This window comes from Ostrea edulis, chromosome 5 (genome assembly GCF_947568905.1).
Source record: "Ostrea edulis chromosome 5, xbOstEdul1.1, whole genome shotgun sequence".
NCBI classification, from domain to species: Eukaryota; Metazoa; Mollusca; class Bivalvia; order Ostreida; family Ostreidae; genus Ostrea; species Ostrea edulis.
In genome coordinates this window covers 36161891-36183022 of record NC_079168.1, presented here as the reverse complement: position 1 = coordinate 36183022, position 21132 = coordinate 36161891, and the positions used below count along the sequence as shown (strand labels likewise).

General features: G+C 34.6%; 2 protein-coding genes across 2 annotated transcripts in view; both read left to right on the top strand.

Annotated features, from left to right (window-relative positions):
- The first annotated feature begins 7 nt into the window (after positions 1–7).
- LOC125649325 (delta(3,5)-Delta(2,4)-dienoyl-CoA isomerase, mitochondrial-like) lies at positions 8–7165 on the top strand. The gene is made up of 8 exons (XM_048876770.2): positions 8–111; positions 2873–3026; positions 3301–3389; positions 3801–3928; positions 4320–4433; positions 4732–4874; positions 6585–6735; positions 6863–7165. Exons 1-8 carry the CDS (start codon positions 51–53, stop codon positions 6956–6958), a joined length of 936 nt encoding a protein of 311 aa, XP_048732727.1. The 5' UTR covers positions 8–50; the 3' UTR covers positions 6959–7165.
- A 6409-nt stretch (positions 7166–13574) lies between these two features.
- LOC125649315 (ribosome quality control complex subunit NEMF-like) overlaps positions 13575–21132 on the top strand; it is a 29809-nt gene continuing 22251 nt past the window's right edge. Inside the window, exons 1-8 of the mRNA XM_048876758.2 lie at positions 13575–13766; positions 16038–16106; positions 16427–16529; positions 16847–16972; positions 18548–18693; positions 19247–19314; positions 19781–19870; positions 20006–20079. Of these exons, the coding sequence (XP_048732715.1) occupies positions 13711–13766; positions 16038–16106; positions 16427–16529; positions 16847–16972; positions 18548–18693; positions 19247–19314; positions 19781–19870; positions 20006–20079 (732 nt within the window). The 5' untranslated portion in view covers positions 13575–13710. The remainder of the gene's footprint in view (positions 13767–16037; positions 16107–16426; positions 16530–16846; positions 16973–18547; positions 18694–19246; positions 19315–19780; positions 19871–20005; positions 20080–21132) is intronic.

The following is a 21132-nucleotide window of genomic DNA, read 5'->3' as shown; positions in this document are numbered from 1 at the left end:
CGAACGCATTAATTTAAAATTTTACTTTCGTTTTCAGTACTATCTTCAAAATGTCCAAAGTTCGCTCGTTACTTTTCACTGGTGCATTCATACGAAGAAAATTTGTTAGTGGTCAGTATAATCTATGAAATATATTTAGAGCATTACCTCCAGCTAAATTTCTGTATGATCATATGCCCTTTTCCATGAAGTAGACCTGTAAGCACAGGTTTTGAGGACATGACCCCCCCCCCCCCCCCCCCCCCCCCCCCCCCGAATCTCAGCGAGATTCGTCGAGGCTGGATATTTCCGAGAGGCGTCAGTCCAAATATCCAGCCTCGACGAATCTCACTGAGATTAGAACCCCCCCTCCCCCTGGGGTGGGGTGTTACCCCCCAGGGGCCAGTTGCACAAGAGTTAGTTAAGTTTAACTGACAGTTAACTTCAAGTTAGCGCTATATAGATCTAAATGTTCAAGTTAATGGCAAGTTAACTGGCAGTTAAAGTTAACTATAACCTTTGTGCAACTGGGTCCAGGCCTCTGGTGAGGGGGGTAGGTGCTGTTTCCTGTCCTCAAGCACCCGTGCTTGTAAGTAAAATATAAATTTATGTGTACGTGGTACATACAACCACAGGTATCTGAACTTAAACAGGTTGGGAATTGACACTTCCCCTATTGCGAAATTATCTTGCGAAAACGCGATTATCCCTCTCTATAGCAAGAGTGAATATATCCCGTACAACAGAGAAAAAACACCCGTGGAGTACGTCTCTTCGTGTTTCACATGAAAAGAAGAAAAGGTGCTGAAATGTCTGATACTTCTGCAAATATATAAATAAAAACAAAAACACTCAAAATGTGCGCTGGATTTCAGCCTCCTTCCCTATTATATGCAGCAACATTGATTTGAAATTTCTTGACTGTGTTCTCAATTTTATAGAGACAATTCTCTTCATGTTGAGTGTGTGTCGCACTTATTCAGCATTGCACGGAATTTGCCATTTTTTGCAATAAAACCACCAAAACACCTGTTTATGGTCATGTTTATACTCTCTTGCTAAAGAGGGATATCATAATCGCATTTTAGCGAGATCTCACTATAGAGGAAGTGTTCCCAACCTGTTTAATCAGTAAATAGACATATAAGAAAGAAGAAAAAAAAATATATCTATATATAAGTTACATGTATTTATATATATAGATGTAGTTTTTTTTATGCGCCTGTCATTAAACGTGATGCATAATGTTATGGCGATGTCCTTGCGTCTGGCTGTCCGTCCGTTCGGGGTCATGTTTTCCGGGTTTTTTCCATGACAGATGCATGTACAACTTTTCTCTTACAAAAATTGTAAGAGTGAGTTTGCATTTAAGCTGGATTGGTCCATCCTTGACCTACGTTTGGGCTGAAAGTAGGTCAAACAATTTTCCGGGCTTTTTTTAAATTACGGATAAAGATTAAAGGCTTCCTCTCGGAGGAAGACAAGTTCAGTTAGCATTTCAGCTGGATTTGCGCACTATGACCTACAGTACTTTAGGGTTAGAAGTAGGTTAAACAGTTTTCCAGATTTTTTAGGGGGTATGGTCACAGGTATTGCTCTGAAGTTTAGTCACAACCTTCCTCCCAGAGAAATACATAATCAGTTCACATTTCAAACATTTCAATTAGTAATTGTTGCACCATGACCTACTTTAGGGCTAAAAGTAGATCTAATGGTTTTCAGGATTTTTTGTTATCGTAGGTATAGATATTGCACCAACATTTTGTCACAACCTTACTTTCAAAGAAATACATAATCAGTTCAATTCACATGTCAGATGGATTGATGCACCATGACCCACTTTATATAATTAAGGCTTTTCTATTTAGAATGTTCATTGTATTCAGAGTGCACAATATGCTTCCAGATTGAATTTCACTGTCCGACGGGTGTATATTGTACATGTACTGTTTGCGGTAATCTTGTTCTTTTTATTTACTGATTAAAATTCAGACACCTGTGATTCAACACTGTAGAGTGACCAAAATTACCACTAATCACCGATACCTAAGAAATGACTGAAATTACCACTAATCACCGATACCTAAGAAATGACCAAAATTACCAATAAAAGGGCTGAAATTACCTCAGTATGTGTTCATCTGTATGTCATCTACTCACGGATCAAATTTCACGAAGATTGGTAACGATTTAAAGGAGTTGTGGCCATAAAACCGACTATTGTGAAGCATAAATACTATGTACCCATTATGAAATGATCATTGAATCATCTATTTGAAGCATTTTATTGCATATATATTGTTTTGATAAGTAAAGATGTACTCTTGACTACTTAAAAAACAATATCACAATCTTTGATCTTTGTGAATGAAAAAGGGGTAAAAGGAATATTTTTGAAATGAAAACTATGGGGTGTCTGTGTAACGCAGAGATAGTGCTCTTGCTTCTAACTGCTGCAACCCGAGTTTGATCCCCGTGATTGGCAGTGGTAGTATTTGAGAGGGTATGCATGGTGGTCATCTGCTCAGATACGTGGGTTTCCTTTGGGTACTCTGGTTTCCTCCCACACAATGACCCCCTAGTGCCAACATCTGTGCATCAAAAGGACGCCATTGAAAGTTATCTTTTGAGCTTTCATGGGTTATCCTTGGTATTTATGTATGTATATTTGTATATACCGAATAAACATTTTTTTTAAGCAAGCTAAACTTTATATAATTATATTTTAATTTCATTACATAGGAAGCCATTGAGCATGAAATGAAAACAAATTAAAATATTACAACAATTATCAAATTAGAATTTAACACCAAACTAACAGTAAGGCAGTGAACTAACCACCTTACAGATCATTATTTGATAATGTACCAGAGTGTGTATGTCTTTAAATCAGGTCAGTCGCAGGTTCTCACAAGTACAGCAAGAAACATGTCAACAGAGGAGTACAAATTCGACACCTTGAGTGTCACGAGACCAAGGGAATTTGTAGTGCAAGTGGAAATTAATCGCCCAAAGAAAATGAATGCAATGAATCAAGCATTTTGGAGGTAAACACAGACAATTTAAAAGGCTTGATATTTATCCTGCCATGTAGTGCATTATTTCAGTATCACAACGATAAGAAAAAGAAAGAAAGACAAAAAAAGAAACGTGTTTTTTTTTCTTCATATCTATTAGTATCTGCTTTATCTAAAGCATTGATTTGTGTGTGTGTGTATATATATATAATATATATATATATATATATATATATATATATATCAATAATTGATTAAAAACCTTTTTTTGCAAACTCATTGTTGTCATTGAATTCTACTGAAGGGATTGCAGAGAGTGTTTTCAAAGACTGTCTACAGATCAAGACTGCAGAGTTGTGGTGCTCTCAGGGTCAGGAAAAATATTTACAGCAGGTATGCCTATCCATGTTACAGAAGAAGCTAAGAGCTAAGGATGATGTCATATGGTTGGTGTACTATTAGCTACAATGTGTAGCTACATGTATCTCGTCCTCAGTTTTTAGAAAGGAGACTGCATGTATGGGAAAACTGAATACCGCCTAAGTAGAAGTTTTAACTACACCCAAATTTAGGGGGTTTTTTCTCATAAAAATGGGTATACATATTTAGCGAGAGCTAATTTTAGTGACTTTATAAATTCAGGAAAGATATCATAGCTATTACCTTTGATAGGGAATAAATTGCTAGCAATATTCAATTTTAGTGATCTCATCACTCTTGCTACATGTACTAATGCTAAGATTTGATCCTCGCTATAAATTCTGCATACATAGTAATTAAGAAGGAGGATGTGGTTTATTGCAGGTTTAGATCTGACGGATATTGGTGACATTGCATCGTTTACCAACCCGAACATGGATGTCAGTAGAAAAGCCTTCCTGATCAGAAATAAAATAAAAGACTTGCAGGAATCATTCACTGTTATCGAAAAAGTAAGCAATCAGGGTATATTATACAAATAGTGGCAAAGTGTTGATAGGAAAATCAGTTTCACGACGAAATGAAATGAATTTTATTCATGATGTACATGTCAGGCATAGCATTGCGACAGGATATTATTGATTAACTTCAATCTCTACTACATTGTTTGGTGCAACAGAAAACAGAACAAATGTAACTCTGAATACCAGTCTCATTCTAATAGTAGACAAGTACTTCCACAGTAATTGGTCAAACTAGTACATTTAGCAACAAAAAGAATATAAAGATCAGAGTTTTATTGTGTCAGCAAATTTCTTTGGAAAAATTATGTCACATTTTTTGGAGAAACCTTAGGTAGTGAATTGTTATGAAACAAATATAAAAAGATTATGTTAACTGCAGTGCTCCAAACCAGTGATTTCAGCAGTACATAGTGCCTGTATTGGAGGTGGGGTTGATATGACATCAGCATGTGATATCCGATATTGTACCAGTGATGCTTGGTTTCAAATAAAGGTAAATTGTAGATACTTTAGCTCAATTGAGACAAGATTCAAAAGCTTTCAGAAACCAAGTTAGACATAAATACATCTACAAAAAAGTTTAGACACGCAATTTCGTATATTTGAAATTATAGATTTGAATTAAATTCTATGTGCAATTTAGAACAATAAAAATGAATGTTTAATATGATCAATATATTTGTGATTTTGAAATGCCATATACCTTTATATGAATAGATCTTACTATTAAATTTTAAAATTAACTTTAAGGTACATGCATGTAAATATGAATTGTTACTAACTATTTACAGGAGGTAGACATTGGGCTTGCCGCTGATTTAGGAACATTACAGAGATTTCCCAAAATAGTGGGAAATGACAGTTTAGTGAGAGAACTTTGTTACACAGCAAGAAAATTTTTCAGTGATGAGGCAAAGCAAATAGGCTTTGTAAGGTGAGGTATGTTACATATTCACATATTGCCTGAGAGACGAATAACTCATAGGTGGAGAAACAGCACTGATGCCAATACATATTTTCCAAAAAACCTTTTATTATGTATAAAGTTGAGTGAGACTAGCGATTTTGAAAATTGAAACCCTGCAGAGTTAAATGTAGAACTCTTGATTTTCAAATTGATACAAAAAGTTATTAAATCCTTCAGACAGATCAGATAGACTGTAAACCAGCTTTTATTATTATTAAATCCTTCAGACAGATCAGATAGACTGTAAACCAGCTTTTACTTGCAATGACTGTATTTCTAGATTTACTAGTGATGAACTGGTTCAAGGCAACTAATTTTCATGACCATGATTAAATCTTAAACATACAAGAAACTTTACAGAATTGGTTCATGGCGGGAAATACTTGCAATGATGAGTTTCTTGCAAATCTCTGACACAAAAATTTCTCTCATGCAATTAAAAGTTTGTTTACAGTAGATGATTTTTGCTCCTATTTTGCCCCGTTTTTCACAGCAATTGAATTTTCAAAATGTTCATAGAAAGGAAGAAATGGTACTGATTTAAGTATTAGTACATGAGAAGCAATGTCATGGAATAATTATGAGAGAAAAGACACATTGTACATGTATCTATCCATGGTAAAATGACTTCATTAGAGTTCTGTTCCTTTGAGGTAAATTTGGTCAAACTGAAATATAATAAGCATATACCTATGTACAAATTTTCAATGATGTAGCCTAGTAGTCATCAGTCTTCTGAGTGATGATGTAGGAGTCATGAGTTTATTGAATGATTATGTAGCAATCAAGAGTCTGTTGAATGATTATGTAGCAATAATAAGTCTGTTGAATGATTATGTAGCAATCATGAGTCTGTTGAATGATTATGTAGCAATCATGAGTCTGTTGAATGATTATGTAACAGTCATGAGTCTGTTGAATGATTATGTAACAGTCATGAGTCTGTTGAATGATTATGTAACAGTCATGAGTCTGTTGAATGATTATGTAACAGTCATGAGTTTATTGAATGATTATGTAGCAATCAAGAGTCTGTTGAATGATTATGTAGCAATCAAGAGTCTGTTGAATGATTATGTAACAGTCATGAGTCTGTTGAATGATTATGTAACAGTCATGAGTCTGTTGAGTGATTATGTAACAGTCAAGAGTCTGTTGAGTGATTATGTAACAGTCATGAGTCTGTTGAATGATTATGTAACAGTCATGAGTCTGTTGAATGATTATGTAACAGTCAAGAGTCTGTTGAATGATTATGTAACAGTCATGAGTCTGTTGAGTGATTATGTAACAGTCATGAGTCTGTTGAATGATTATGTAACAGTCAAGAGTCTGTTGAGTGATTATGTAACAGTCATGAGTCTGTTGAATGATTATGTAACAGTCATGAGTCTGTTGAATGATTATGTAACAGTCAAGAGTCTGTTGAATGATGATGTAGCAGTCATGAGTCTGTTGAGTAATGATGTAGCAGTCATGAGTCTGTGGATTGATTTTCATTAAGACTAAGAAATATAAATAATTTATGATTGATTGGCAATAAAAGAACAATACTTTGATATATCACTGGAAAGAGTCAACAACATACAGTTGATATTAGTGCAATAAAATCAGTACGTGTACTCATGTAGTATGTATTACCTGTGTCACATTCTAGTGTTGTTTTTTTCTCCTCAGCCGAGTCTTCCCAGACAAAGAAGCCATGATGGAGGGAGCCCTAGAAACAGCCTCTGTGATAGCAACAAAATCACCTGTAGCAGTGCAGGCCTCCAAACATAGCTTGGTGTTTTCTCGAGACCACAGTGTACAAGAGGGCTTGAATCATGTGGTGAGGTCATAATACACAAAGTTCAGAGTGTATCAAATGAAAAGTAAAGGTTTGTTCATTAGAATTTGGTTTGGTTGTGGTATACCGGTAAGTTCATGTGTGATATAAACGTTTTATTGTTTGTCAGGGTCTGTGGAACCAAGGAATGCTGCAGAGTGAAGATGTGATGAAGGCTGCAATGGCAATGATGGAAAAGAAACAAGCAACATTCTCTAAATTATGAAGAAATCTGTGATTATGTTTTTGAGTCATATTCAAATTTGATATGATAACAAATGAAAAATAGAATACAGTGTAGATCATTTTTAAACAGATATGGAGTTAATCTGAATTATATGTACATATTTGTAATACATGTACTTTGATATGTAGAATTATTATTCAGCTATTAGTCTGATCATTCCAGACAAAATAAATCACAATGTTGACACTGTTTATTGATTATGCATCACAGATCATAGCTAGAGCAAATGGAGTGTAAATGAAATATTGGTATCATCTAAAGGGTTTGTATAGTGACCAATCTGATTAAAATACAGATCTCTCAATTGTATAATGACATACCTGTAGCATCGTTTTTCAACTGGGGGGGGGGGGGGGGGGGGGGGGGGGGGGGGGGGGGGGGTATCCAGAGTAGAAGTTGATTCATGACAATCAAAAAATAATAATGATAAAAAACTAACAGATGCTCCTTTTCCCAACTTTAAGCAAATAGAAAAAACCCAGAAAAAACCCCACTAAACTTTTATTGATGTTAGAGGGGGTGGGGTGGATTTATCTTTCATTTCATGGGTTGAATTCATCAGTTCAAGCTTTTCATCCAATGCTACTATCTAAAAGGGGGCAGTTAATTAGTATACATCTTTAATGCTTTGCTTGTAATAATGATGATCGAACGTTCTCAAAAATACGGTTGTCCCACACAACTGCTCCATTCGGGATTGAATCGTGGAGTGGTTTGCTTCTTTTTTCATATGCAAATTTGTTGTCGGAAAATTGAATTTTCTATATTACCAAATGGAATAATTCCATTTTAAGTGAGGTTCACAACCGAAGGGATTGCCTTTCATAGTTTTCTAGCTAGCACTTGCAAAGGACGATCCATTCAAAACTGTGTTAATACTATATATATGAACGATATATGTAAATTCAGAATAGCTAGACTTTCAACATTGCATCAAAACTCGAAGAGTATGATTTGCTTAATTAAGTTACAAAAATACCATACTAGAAAAACCCAAGCGAGCAGAGAGATTAAATAGGAGATAATGATTTTGGGGGAGTAATATGTGAAATTTTCAATAAAACATCCAAACTGGGACAACCATCCCTTGTTTGAAATGCTACAATCTTTCGCATTTTGTATTCTGTTGAATGGCTTCTGTAGGCGTTGGAACCTAGAAACCGCCGAAATGTTCATTAATTAATCAACAACTTTATAGTCCCCCCCCCCTCCTTTTTTTTCCTTCAGTTCGCAAAAGACTTAAATTCGGGGGATCAGGAACGATTTTCTATTTCGATTATCATTGCATTTCGATTTCTTAATGTATCGTTAACTTTATATGCATTTTTATGAAAAGTCTGAAACAAAGTTGACATTTACGGAGAGAAAAAGTACGGTTAAAGTTTGTCTCCTTTTGTATGAATTAATGAAGGAATATTAAGACACTTGTCACAATCAAAAATATGGATACATGGATTGACATATTTTCTGGCTTTGTTTGATTGGAATAACTTAGGTGCAAGTGAGAAAAAGTAAAACAAATAAGTGATCGACCTATACATTTTCTATTACATGTATGTTCAAAATTTGAAATATATTGCATGCACTCATCTCTATATAATTCATATTTTGCCCAGACTTTGGGATTTAATTGAGAAGATGTGGGAATAAATTGCATTTATAGGTAAGTGGGATTTCTTTTACTTATAAAAACAAGTTCGGTTTTTATTTTCATCATTTTTGACAAAATTTTAAAGTTTGTAGCAAGTGTCCTTAAACAGATGTAAGTCCAGTTGTAGAATCTACACGGGTGGGGAATTGCAACCTCACTCCTATGATTTTGAGAGAGGGCGGTTTTAATCGTCTCGATCTTTAATGAAACATAAACATGAATGTTCATAAATTTATGCAATTTTTTAAATGCAAATTAATCCGCAAAATAATTCAAAACAAGGTGGTCCCAATCTATATAGAATTTTCTGAACGTACGCCAAACATTGCGGTTATCTAATTTTAAAATACTTATATATGTATGTACACAAGAAGAAGAAGAAAAAACCGAAAATTTATTTATTTTGGAATCTCGTTGAACTGATCGGAAGGTTTTGAATATCTCGTAAGGTAATGACGATATGATAGAATACGATCTAAATAATTTTGCTCTTTGAAAAAAAAACCACCCCAACAAAACCATAGGCCTACATATTTCATTGCAGGTTATTTCTTAGATCCGCGTTCACTTTTTTTTTCCCGCGATAGTCAAAGCCAGTTCTTGACCAAATTAATCCTAAGTTATCTGTTTGCCTAGTATGATCTACCATGCAATATATTTCTAGATTTACTAAGGCGTGATCTTGACGATTATTTTATTTCAATAGTGATTTTGACCTTGGACAGATTTTGGATCCATTTATCTGGGACGATGGCAAAATCTCCTCTCTAGCAAATTTTGCTTGAAGTATGAACTTATGATGTCTTTCTGTTGAAAAATTATGGCCTGAATACCACAGGCACTTGGTGGAACCTCGTCGGACTTAGTTCGTCGTGTGTTAACATTTGAACTCTAAAATTACATGCTTGGGGGGGGGGGGGGGGGGGGGGGACGAGTTTCAGTTATTTTAGTAATAATTTATATTTGGTAGCTATCTCCATCAAAGTTCATTATGAATACAAAACACACGCAGTTTATGTGATAGATATTAAGAAATAAAAAATAATAGTTTTATGTTGGTGAAATGCATCATAGGGCCTGAGCTCTAGGCATTACACGAGCTCTACACTATTGATTTTTCAACAATATCTTCAGCTAGGTACAAGGGGGTTATTCTTCAACAATTCCGACAACAACGTATAATTGTTCTGTTTCTATTTTACTCCGATGAATATATACAAATTACAGAACGTAACATTTGGTGATATCACTTATTCGAATGAGTGATATCACTTACTGGCTTTTCTTGCTACATTATTTAGATAATGAATGGTCCCTACTTCAATGCAGCTTAAAGTGGTGGTCATGGAAGCAAAGGAAGAAATTAAAAACAACCCCCCCCCCAAAAAAAAAACCACCCAATAACTCACCTAATAAATGGTGAAAAGATTCAGTTGTTAAATTTATTGGTATCATTGACTGGAGTATAAACTCTCAGAGTTGAGTTATGAGTTGAGATATGTTGGATTTCTGTCTGATTTAAAGTATGGCTAAGATTAAAGAAAACATATTGCACCTTGACATCCTCTTAAAGATGTACCTGCACATCATACATGTACCAACAATCCATCTTATTTGTAGCAATTATTCATATCTTATAATGGAACGGAAACTTATGTATCATGCGCTACGAAAAGAGAAATAGATTCATTCCTTAAATCAGAATATAATATGTGACAGAAAAACTTAAAATTGTGAATTTACTGGATGATATTAATCAATATGACAATCTTTGATATCTTTTCACCTTAGTAACGCTACATCTTCCATCTTTTCACCCTACGTTATTTTCATTTTCAAGCATTTTGTCAAAATAAAGACTATTATGAATCCCAATTTAGTAAGAAATGGAATGTCTTTTTATATTCTTGTGACAGATTATCATGGTTCTTTCTCAAATTGTTTCAAACCTTGAATTTAGCTCATGAAACAAACATCCGTACGAATTTTCGTAGGTACTCGATATTAAACACGAGTGTTTGAGAAAAGTAACTACTTTCATTCAAAGTATGGGGCATATTCTGTTTCTTAATATTTCTGTGCGTTCCGTGCGATATGTGTTAGACAAAGAAAACTATCATTTATGTTGTTTTTGAGAAAAATAAATCGACCGATCGCTTTAAAAATCTAGAAACCCTGCGTTACTGAATCTTTTCACCATGGTCACGATGGTCCACGGTGAATATAATTTTCGCGTTCCTTCAATAACATTTCCAGGAAATAAGATAATTACAGACCGTAATTCGCAATTATTTTGATTGCGTGATAGAAGTAGAAATTCTCCAGAACAATCTTTAAATTAAAACTAAAACCATTCTCTTATCATCCAATGTCTTCTTTGTTCATCGCAAATATCATATCATCATATAGTTGAAGCGAAATGAAAAATGGACAATGACATTTTACATGTACATTCTCGTAAAAGTTCTGCTTGGCAGCATATATATAAAGAAATTATAAAACATGTCTAATTTTAGCGTAAAGATTACATGTATAAACATGATAAAATTGTACATCATAACTCAACTCTGAGAGTTTATACTCCAGTCAATGATACCAATAACAACCAATCACTTCTGGTAAATGAAAGGTGAAGATAACGAATAGTGATCAATAGGAATACAAAATAAAGAGTTGGACAAACACTGACTCCTAGACATACCAGAGGTAGGATCAGGTGTCTTGAAGGAGTAAGCATCCCCTGTCGACCGGTCACACCCGCCATGAGCCCCATGTCTTGGTCAAGTAAACGGAGTAATCTGTAATCAAAATCAGTGTGCCAAGAATGACCTAACAATCGGTATGAAACATTTACTCAATGATAGGTTGTATTGGCAAACTAGTTCATTATATCGTCCATAGAATTTGCGAAATGCTGACTTTAAACGAGACTTTTGAAACCCAATGTAACATCAATTTGTTTGTCAGTAGTGTATCTCAATTTTAAAAATGATCATACACAGAACAAGCTCTTGCGTATAGAATCAGTTAAGAGATGTATAAACACCAATCCATACATATGCAGGTAATATTGGAATATTGCTATACACAAGTATGGGAAGTTGACTATGGAGAAGATGAAATCGTCCCGTTTGTCATACAGTTGAGTAGTTAGTTTGCCATTAATATTCATTTTCAATAAAATATCTAAGTACGAAGCAGATGAGGAGGACTCTGTGATGTCTTTTATCTCGAGTTCACGGGGATATATCGAATCAACATATGAATGAAAATGATTATTGTTAATAGATAAAACGTCGTCGATATATCTAAATGTCGAGTTGAAGGCCACAGCAAGATATTTTTTCTTGTCATGTACAAGTTTTTGAATAAACTCTGCTTCGTGAGAATGTAAAATCAGGTCAACTAACAAAGAAGCATAATCCGTGTCCATGGAAATTCCAACAGACAGTTGGAAGACATGATCACCAAAGACCACGAAGATACTGTCAATGAGGAACTCCAGCATATTTTTTATTTCAACATCAGAGTACTTGTGTGTGGAATCAGAGTGGTGTTTAACAACGTAATTTTTTGGATGACTGACCACTAGATACGACTATTTCCCTTTTTTGTTGAAGAAGCAACTGTCTGTGATGTCAAAAAGCCTCGTCTTTAATTTATGGTGAGGAGTGGTTGTGTAAAAATTTGAAAAGTCATACGTTTTGATGTTGTTGATTTGAGAAAAGTTTTGCGATTTAAAATTTACTGTTTAAAAGTTCTTTAGCAAATTTTAGAATCCACATTTGATTTCCACAACTTCTGGCATATGTTCTGGCACAGTACGTTTAAAGTTTCTCCTTCACAGCTTGCTAATATTTTCGTGATGAGCAAAGGTAGGGGCTTGGTAGAACATTTACTCGATCCAGCAATGTATCTTTCTTTATAAGGGTTTTCGTGAAGTTTAGGAATCCAGTATAGGTACGGTAACTCATATTCATCCACGTTATTGACTGGGATATTAAATGTGTCTAAAACTGAAGGATGATTTTGAAGAATTTCATCTTGTGAAAGTGTAGCTGAAGTATAACTACGATTACCATGTATGTGGAACTAATGCCAAGTTCGTGTAAGACACAACTAGTTGTAGCCTAATAATGAGCCAAATACAAACAAAGACAATATTGTTACAAGCTTTGTCAGCTTGAACTAAAACATATTCCTCATGTAACCTATCTAATTCCTTCATCACTTCTGGTTTACTAAACACAGAAGGATAGGTGGTACGGACACTGTATAACACGGGATCTTAATATTTCTCGTATACTTTTAATCCATTCTGACAAGGTATCACATGCATGTTGTTTTTTGTCCCCCCCCCCCCTCATATTTAACCCATCGTCTGGCACAATTTTCGACATAATTCATAATAGAGATGAAGTTCTGTCGCCAATTGGGAGACCAAGATTCTCTAGATCTGTATTAAAGGACCTTTTAGAATAAGTGATTTGAGGTCCTCATTTTCAACTTTATCAACAACACCAGTAATGATCGACATGTCGATCAGCTGGACTATAGTTGAAAGAAGACGAAGAATAAGATGGTCTATATCATTCTAGGCATTGCAAAGTTTGTATAATTAAGAAGTTTGGAGGTGTAGACTAAAATTGATCTTGAAATATTTTGGAATACAAGACTGAACTTTTTTATGACAAAGAATGTTATTTATTTTGACGACATCTATTTCTTTGTTAGTTTGGGGTGTGTGTTTTTTGTTTTTTTAAAAATAGTTTTCTAAAGATAATTCTGGCCTTTTCCATAAGACCTGGAAAAAATGGAATGCTGTTGTACATTTAGTTTCTTACTGAAGACCCCCCGCCCCTCCCCCACCACCAAAGCTTCGAAACTCTCCGCACAAACGAGCACTTGTACAAGTTCCCGGATATATACATCCGAGGACATTCTGCAGTTTAGTCAAACCGGAAGTTACAAAATGTCAACACTGATAATAATATTTCATTGATATGACAAATAGTTCTTGGAACGTCGTGTAATGATATACCTGATTCGTTGACGTTCTGTTAATTATAATATATATAAAATGAAGTCGAGGTTTAGTACAGTTGATATAGCTGTAGTGATAAAGGAGTTGAAAAGGTTGGTTTAACGTTATTTAGAAAGGTAGTTTCATTTCACGTGGTACACATATTTCATAACCAAATGTCAGATAAAACATATAGATGATGGGATGCAAAGGGCTTTTGCCTGCTATTTTTATTTTCTTTCACTATGATTTTGTGTTTGATGTCATGAAATCGGCTTTTCTCGGTTTCTGTATAAATAAAGTAGTACTCCAAGTGCTTATATGTGTACTACATGTACCTGACTGATTATTTATGGGCCAGCAACAAAGAACTAGTATTCGTTATGTTTTATTGTATAGTTTATTCGTTTCCCATTTCTTTTATCAACATTTTATCATTTTATTACTCAATTTTCTCTGTCACTTCCTGTTTCTTCTACAAGTTTCTCCATTTCTGTTTTTTGTGGGGTTTTCCCCTGGGTCGGCCACCTTTCTCGTGTGTTGAATTGTTAATTGATAGTGAGCGCAGCAAGCTTGAATGGTAACTCATGTATAAAAGAAAATTAGTCAAAACGAGCAATGAAAGTGAATGTATTATCACAAAATTTTTTTGGTCTCACCCAGGGTGCCGCCATCTTTATCCCTTTAAAACAAAGCCTTTGAGTAAAGAGTTATAATTTAGAATGTGTGAAAAAATCGGGCACTTTTTTGAGCTGTAACCTTCAAGACCTCTGATTATTAGGATGGATCTCACAATTATTTTATTTTATTTTTAAACCAAAACTGAAGTATTTAATTTACTATAAAAAATAGATAATGTTTTAATTTGTGAATATTTTGAGATGGATATTGTTTGACACTTAGCTCGTTTTGTTTGAAAGAAAACACAGCGAAGCTGAATATGACACCACAATGCACTGGTTACATCAACTGCGTTATTTCCTGCATTAAATGAATAGGTGCTATGCTCACCCCAACAGGAGCACTGTAAACATAACAAAATATATACAGAATAGGACTTTACATAGTCATTTTTCATTATCCTATTTAATCATGGTTCTTGCACGCATGAGAATTATCATGTAAAATGTTTCACCAACTTGACGCTGTGTTGACTCTATAAACAAATCAGTCAGAAAATGTTTGACATGCTATATACAGGACGCATTTTCTATAGATTTTTCTTTATTGGTCTGTCATTAATGTTGCACACTGGTGTGTCATTATACATGTATGTAAAATTTGGTGTGCCGGGAAATTTTAGAGGATAAATTTTTTTTTGAACTTACAAAACATACTAGTCATTAGATGTACAGTCATTAGATGTACAGGGACCTCGAAAAAACTTCGAGATATCCGGGGGTTCGAGATATCCAAAATCGATCTTGAATATTATTTTTTTTGAAGGAGGATATTTGATGCATAATATGAGATTTGCATTATAAACAACAACCCCGTTGCTGTTTCTTATAGTTTAATGCAAGTTGATAAATTGATATGGCGGAATTTCGAAGACAAATATTTCGTTTTTTTTAAATATATATAAACATCCCATTGAATTCACAATGTGTTTCAAAATTAAGATGATCGTGCTTGTATGCTTACTTTAAGTTTACTAATGTCTAGGCTCGACTGGGATGTAGCTATCATTGTGTTGTAGTGAAAGAATCTATCACATAAGAAACAAAAAAGACGGATTTAAAAAAACAAAAAACTTGTAAATGTTAATTAAATAAATTTTTTTTCTCTGTCCTAGTTTTAATGATAAAACGTGTATTATTATATGCATTATCGTTATTATGAGCATTACCTTCAAGCGCACTTCGACAATTTTGTGCGTTTATCTAACCCATAGCGTGTGTCACTCAAAACACCACCCCTGGAATCGGGCGTGTTAGTTCATAATTGGCGGTGGACTTAATCCATAATGTGTGAAGGCTTCACTTATCACCCAAGCTGTTGAACAATTTATTGTGACCTGGGTCTACTCGGAAAAGGCGAGCGTGGATTAGCCGTCATTAATTATAATTGGTGTAGCCGCGGGTGTGAATTTTTGACTTACGACGCCAGGCATGGTAAGCAGAGCGGAAAATTGACTGCAATTCAAGATAAACCAGGTGAATTTATGGCATGGGACCTTGAAAATACTTCGACATAAGCGGGGTATTCGAGATTACGGTGTTCGAAATATCAGAAGTTTTTAAAATCATTTATATAGGGAAAACGGCCGGGACCGGCGGTCGACTTCAACTCAAGCAGGGTATTCGAGATAAACCATATTCGAGATACAGATAATGTCAAATTCATTTTTTCCTCAACCCTATTGAATATTACTTTATTTTCAGATTTTATGGAATGAGAGTAGTTAATGTGTATGATGTGGATGCCAAAACCTACCTTATCAAACTGGGAAAGTAAGTTACCATATGGACAAATTTCTATAGATACCAGTATCTCTAAAACGATAATTTGTCACTAATTTTCAAAAAAATCACTTGAAGTTTTATTTGTGTCTCTATGGTTGTAAATGGGCAATTGTCTGGATGGGGCCACAACGGGTGTAAAGTTTTGCTTTAAAAATATTTAATGTATACATTAAGGACAATTCTATGAAATTCTTATCAAGAATCAATTAGATATTTGAAATTACAAACACTGAGCACATTTTGTGCATTTGATCTGTGTACATTTTTTGGTCTGATACAAACATGTCTCATATGGTTTACTATTGTAGACCTGATGATAAAGCTGTCATCTTGATTGAATCTGGCATTCGTATACATGGAACAGAGTATGATTGGCCAAAGAATATGGCACCATCTGGATTTTCCATGAAGGTAAATCAAAATCATGTGTTGATAAAAGTAATGCCGTATACTGAATAATTATTACTCATTTGTATTTTATTTCTCTATCTAATAAGTATATTATTCTGATATTTTTTTAACATGTATATTATTTTGATAGTTTTTAAAGATATATAATACTCTATAGAGAGTTCCTAGCTGTAAAAGAGGTCTGGGAACTATCTCTTTTAACTCATCTGTGACATCACACAAAAGGCCTAGGAACTCAACTTTGATGTCAGTAATCAAGAAAATAATATACATGTACTGTACATGTATAAGTTTATAATTCTGCTGTTGTTATTTAGCTGAGGAAGCACATTAAAGGGAGACGCCTAGAGAACATATGCCAATTGGGCTTGGACAGGATCGTGGACCTACAGTTTGGTTCTGGAGAGGCAGCTTATCATGTTATATTGGAGCTGTATGACAGAGTAGGTTATCTTGTCTGACAACCGATAATGTTCTTAACCCAAATTAGTGCTAAACTGGAGCAGTATGATAGGTCATCCAGTCTGACAATCTGTAATATTCTAAACCCAAATTAGTGTTACCCCGTAGCAGTATGATAGGTTATCTTGTCTGACAACCTGTAATATTCTAAACCCAAATTAGTGTTAAACTGGAACTGTATGATAGGTTATCTTGTCTGACAACCTGTAATATTCTAAACCCAAATTAGTGTTAAACTGGAACTGTATGATAGGTTATCTTGTCTGACAACCTGTAATATTCTAAACCCAAATTAGTGTTAAACTGGAACTGTATGATAGGTTATCTTGTCTGACAACCTGTAATATTCTAAACCTTAATTAGTGTTACACTGGAGCTTTATGATAGGTTATTTTGTCTGACAACCTGTAATATTCTAAACCCTTTTGTCTATCCACTCAGTGAGTACTATCATGATAAAAAGTTTCAGTATTGAATGTAGGGTTTACTGGAGAAAATGTAGTTCATGTAACAGAATAAATGTACACTGTATTGCATGACAATACTGTAAGTAATGATAAAATTACTGCTGAGATATATGCCTGTTTTATGACAGACTGGACATGTATTATGATATAGGCTTTCCTGTCTGTCTGTCTGTCAGCTCTTTCATGTTTGGGTCATATCTTTCACATTGTGACGTCTAGGCCTATCAAACTCAAAACATTTTGGGAGGAAGATGCATCACAAACCAAAAATAGGTTACTGTAACCTCCTTCTGGAATTTTATGGCTCTACATATTCAAATCATATCTGGATCATATATTACACACTATGAGGCCTATGACCATTAAACTTGGTCAGCCAATGGGGGTGGTAGGGGTGGGGTGGAAGGTGTGCCACAACCCAAAAGTAGGTCACTGTGGCCTCAATTTGAAAATGTCACAGCATGCCAACAAAAGTTATGCATATGTAAATTGTACATGTGGATCTACATGGGCATATCATGTACCCTAGTTGGCACATTTAAAGATATTATCATGAATTTAACAAAGGAACACAGTGCATGTTATTGTAGCAAGAAGAGTTTTGAAACGTCATATAATGGCATTACATCTGTAACAGCAAAACTGCTGCACTGTTAGAGTGCATAAACCTGTTATCTGTTTTCTTAACTATAAACCACATGTTTGTTAAAATCTTTTTTAAAAGTACTTCAGGTTGCTATGTTTACATTAACCAATGTTTTGTGTGTAATAGACCTTTCTTGTTTCCACTTCTGGATAAAAACATGGATGTGCTAATTGCAATATACCTTTCTACTTGACATAAAAGCCGATACTTTATAAAGTGAAAGGTTTTATTATGAAATATAGAAGTGAGGAATAAATGTCAAGGTTGTTTGGATTATCGGGGAAATGAAAATATTGGAAGCATGAGGTAATTTCTGCATGTTCGGCTTTGCCTCTCATACAAATTACTCCATGATATCAACCATCTAGACCTTTATTCCATAAGTAGCTGTTGTATGATTTTATAATTCATGTACATGTATGTTAGATATTTTTGTTATTAAGGGCAATGTGGTACTGACAGATTTTGAGTACACCATTTTAAATATTCTGCGACCCCGAACTGACACATGCCAGGATGTGAAGTTTGCTGTTCGAGAAAGTTATCCAATCAGTGCTGCCAAGCAACATTCCATACCCTCCAATGAAAAGTAAGATATGTGAAAGTGACCAGAGAGCTGATTTTGAAATAACAGCAACTATTGGACTACATGTACATGCTTATTCTACCGTTATTTATCTGTTTGAATGAAGTTGATGATGTAACATTGCATGTTTATGAGATTTATGTGAAATAACATCTTGCTCAGACCTGTTGAAAGCAATTTCAGGGTGGTGGGGTGGGGGGGGGGGGGGGGGTGGGGGGGAGCAACAAAAACAAAGGGATCCATAAAATTTTTCGAAAAAAATGTAAAAATGGGGTCAGCTCCTTCCCCCTTTTATATTCTATCTCCTATTAAGTATTATGCTAAAAATATTTTTGGTGTGAATGCATGCTTGGTATTATCATGGTGTATAGTATCTCTCTTTCTCTTTTTTCTGAGGTCAAAATTTTCAAACAATTATTCAGACTTTTTGTGTATCACATCTCATGTTGATGGAAGCATTAATCTCTTTGAGATGGAACTTCTGATAAGTCTGATACTTCTGATAAGGCAGGCAGCTTGTGCTCTTTGAATATATAATTGATTTTGTTCTCTTAAGGTTAATGGAAGTGATATTGGCAGCCAAAGTTGGGGAAGTTTTGAAGAAAGTTTTGCTTCCATATCTTGGTAAGTATAAAACTTTATGCAGTGTACCATAAATGCACCCATTTTGATGGGGTCAAAATTTGATGACTAAGAAAATAATATTTGTTTGTAGGGTCTGATTTCATGATTTTCTGTTTAATTGACTGTCACATTTTATGGAGGATATGATTTAATGGGTCCTGATAAATTTGCACAGTGTATGTACCATGAAATTATGAAAATTAATTCCTTGCAAAAAATTAAGGATTTTACAGTTTACAAGAATTTCAAGTAGACTACAATGCTTTAATCTTTGTGGTGTCTTGTCATCATCTTGTTTCTCAAATACTGGGTCCTTGTACATGTATATGAGACATGGTAGGCTGCTGGTAATATGATATATGTAATTTGTGTCATGATTTTTTAAATGATTTATCCATTATATTGTCAGTCTCAATGTCAAGTGTGAGTGTCCTTTCAATTTTATACCTGTGTGAGTTCATTTTAGATTATGGACCTGCTTTGACTGAGCATTGCCTTCAGTCTATTGGGTTGCCAGAAAATGTCAAAATTGGAAAAGGATTCATCATCACAGAAGGTTAGTGAATATGAAATGCATTTTCATTGACTGTTTTGTGTTTTCTTAGTGATTGATTTTGATACACGTGCCTCTTGTTAATTTTGATGTTACATGTATATTTTTTTCATTCATAATTCTTTAAACATGAAATAGATATGGATAAACTGAAAAGTGCAATAGAAATGGCAGAATCTTTAATGACAAAATTATCATCGGAACCTTGTCAGGTATGTAAACCAGCAGAAATGACATATTGAAATGTAATTTTAGATTTAATTTTAGAAGAGTTTGAAAAGATCTATTGCCAGTTTAAACATAAAAAAAGAGGGGGAAATAGGAATGTCAAATGTTGTACAATGTAATTGATTTTTAATTCATCAACTGACCATACCTCCAAAGACTAATATAATTCTTCATTAGTACAAGTATGGGATTGGGAAATTCCATTGAAGGAACAAAATTTGCAGTCTAGGACGAGGCTTTGTCGAGTCCTCGAAAGCAAATCTTGTTCCAGAGGTGGAATTTCTTGATGCCACATGAGTAAATAACAAAGTATTATTTTTTGCACATTTTCCCACAGTTTAGTGCAAGTAAATAATGAAGGATTATTTTTCTCACATTTTGCCTACAGTTTAATGCATAAATTCAGGAGCTTTCAAAAAAAATATTCAAAATTATTATACCCCCCGAATGAAGTTCAGGGGGTATATAGGAATCACTGTCTGTCTGTCTATGCAGATTCGTGTCCGGGCCATAACTTCTTTGTTCTTTGACTTAGGCATACCATATTTGGCACACAGGTGGATCACCATGAGACGATGTGTCCAGTACCTTCATGACCTCTATATGACCTTGACCCTTGACCTCAAGGTCAAAATTAAAGTGTTTTTTTACAATGGATTTGTGTCCGGGCCATAACTTCTTTGTTCTTTGACATAGGCATACCATATTTGACACATGAGTGTATCACCATTAGACGATGTGTCATGTACCTTCATGACCTCCATATGACCTTGACCTCAAGGTCAAAATTAAAGGTTTTTACAATGGATTTGTGTCAGGGCCATGACTTCTTTGTTCTTTGACATAGGCATACCATATTTACCACATGAGTGTATCATCATGAGACGATGTGTCAGGTACCTTCACGACCTCTATATGACCTTGAACTTTGACCTCAAGGTCAAAATTGATTATAGGGTTTTGACATAGTCATACCATAAGACATGGGTGTATCACTATGAGACTATGTGTCATGTACATTCATGACCTTGACCTTT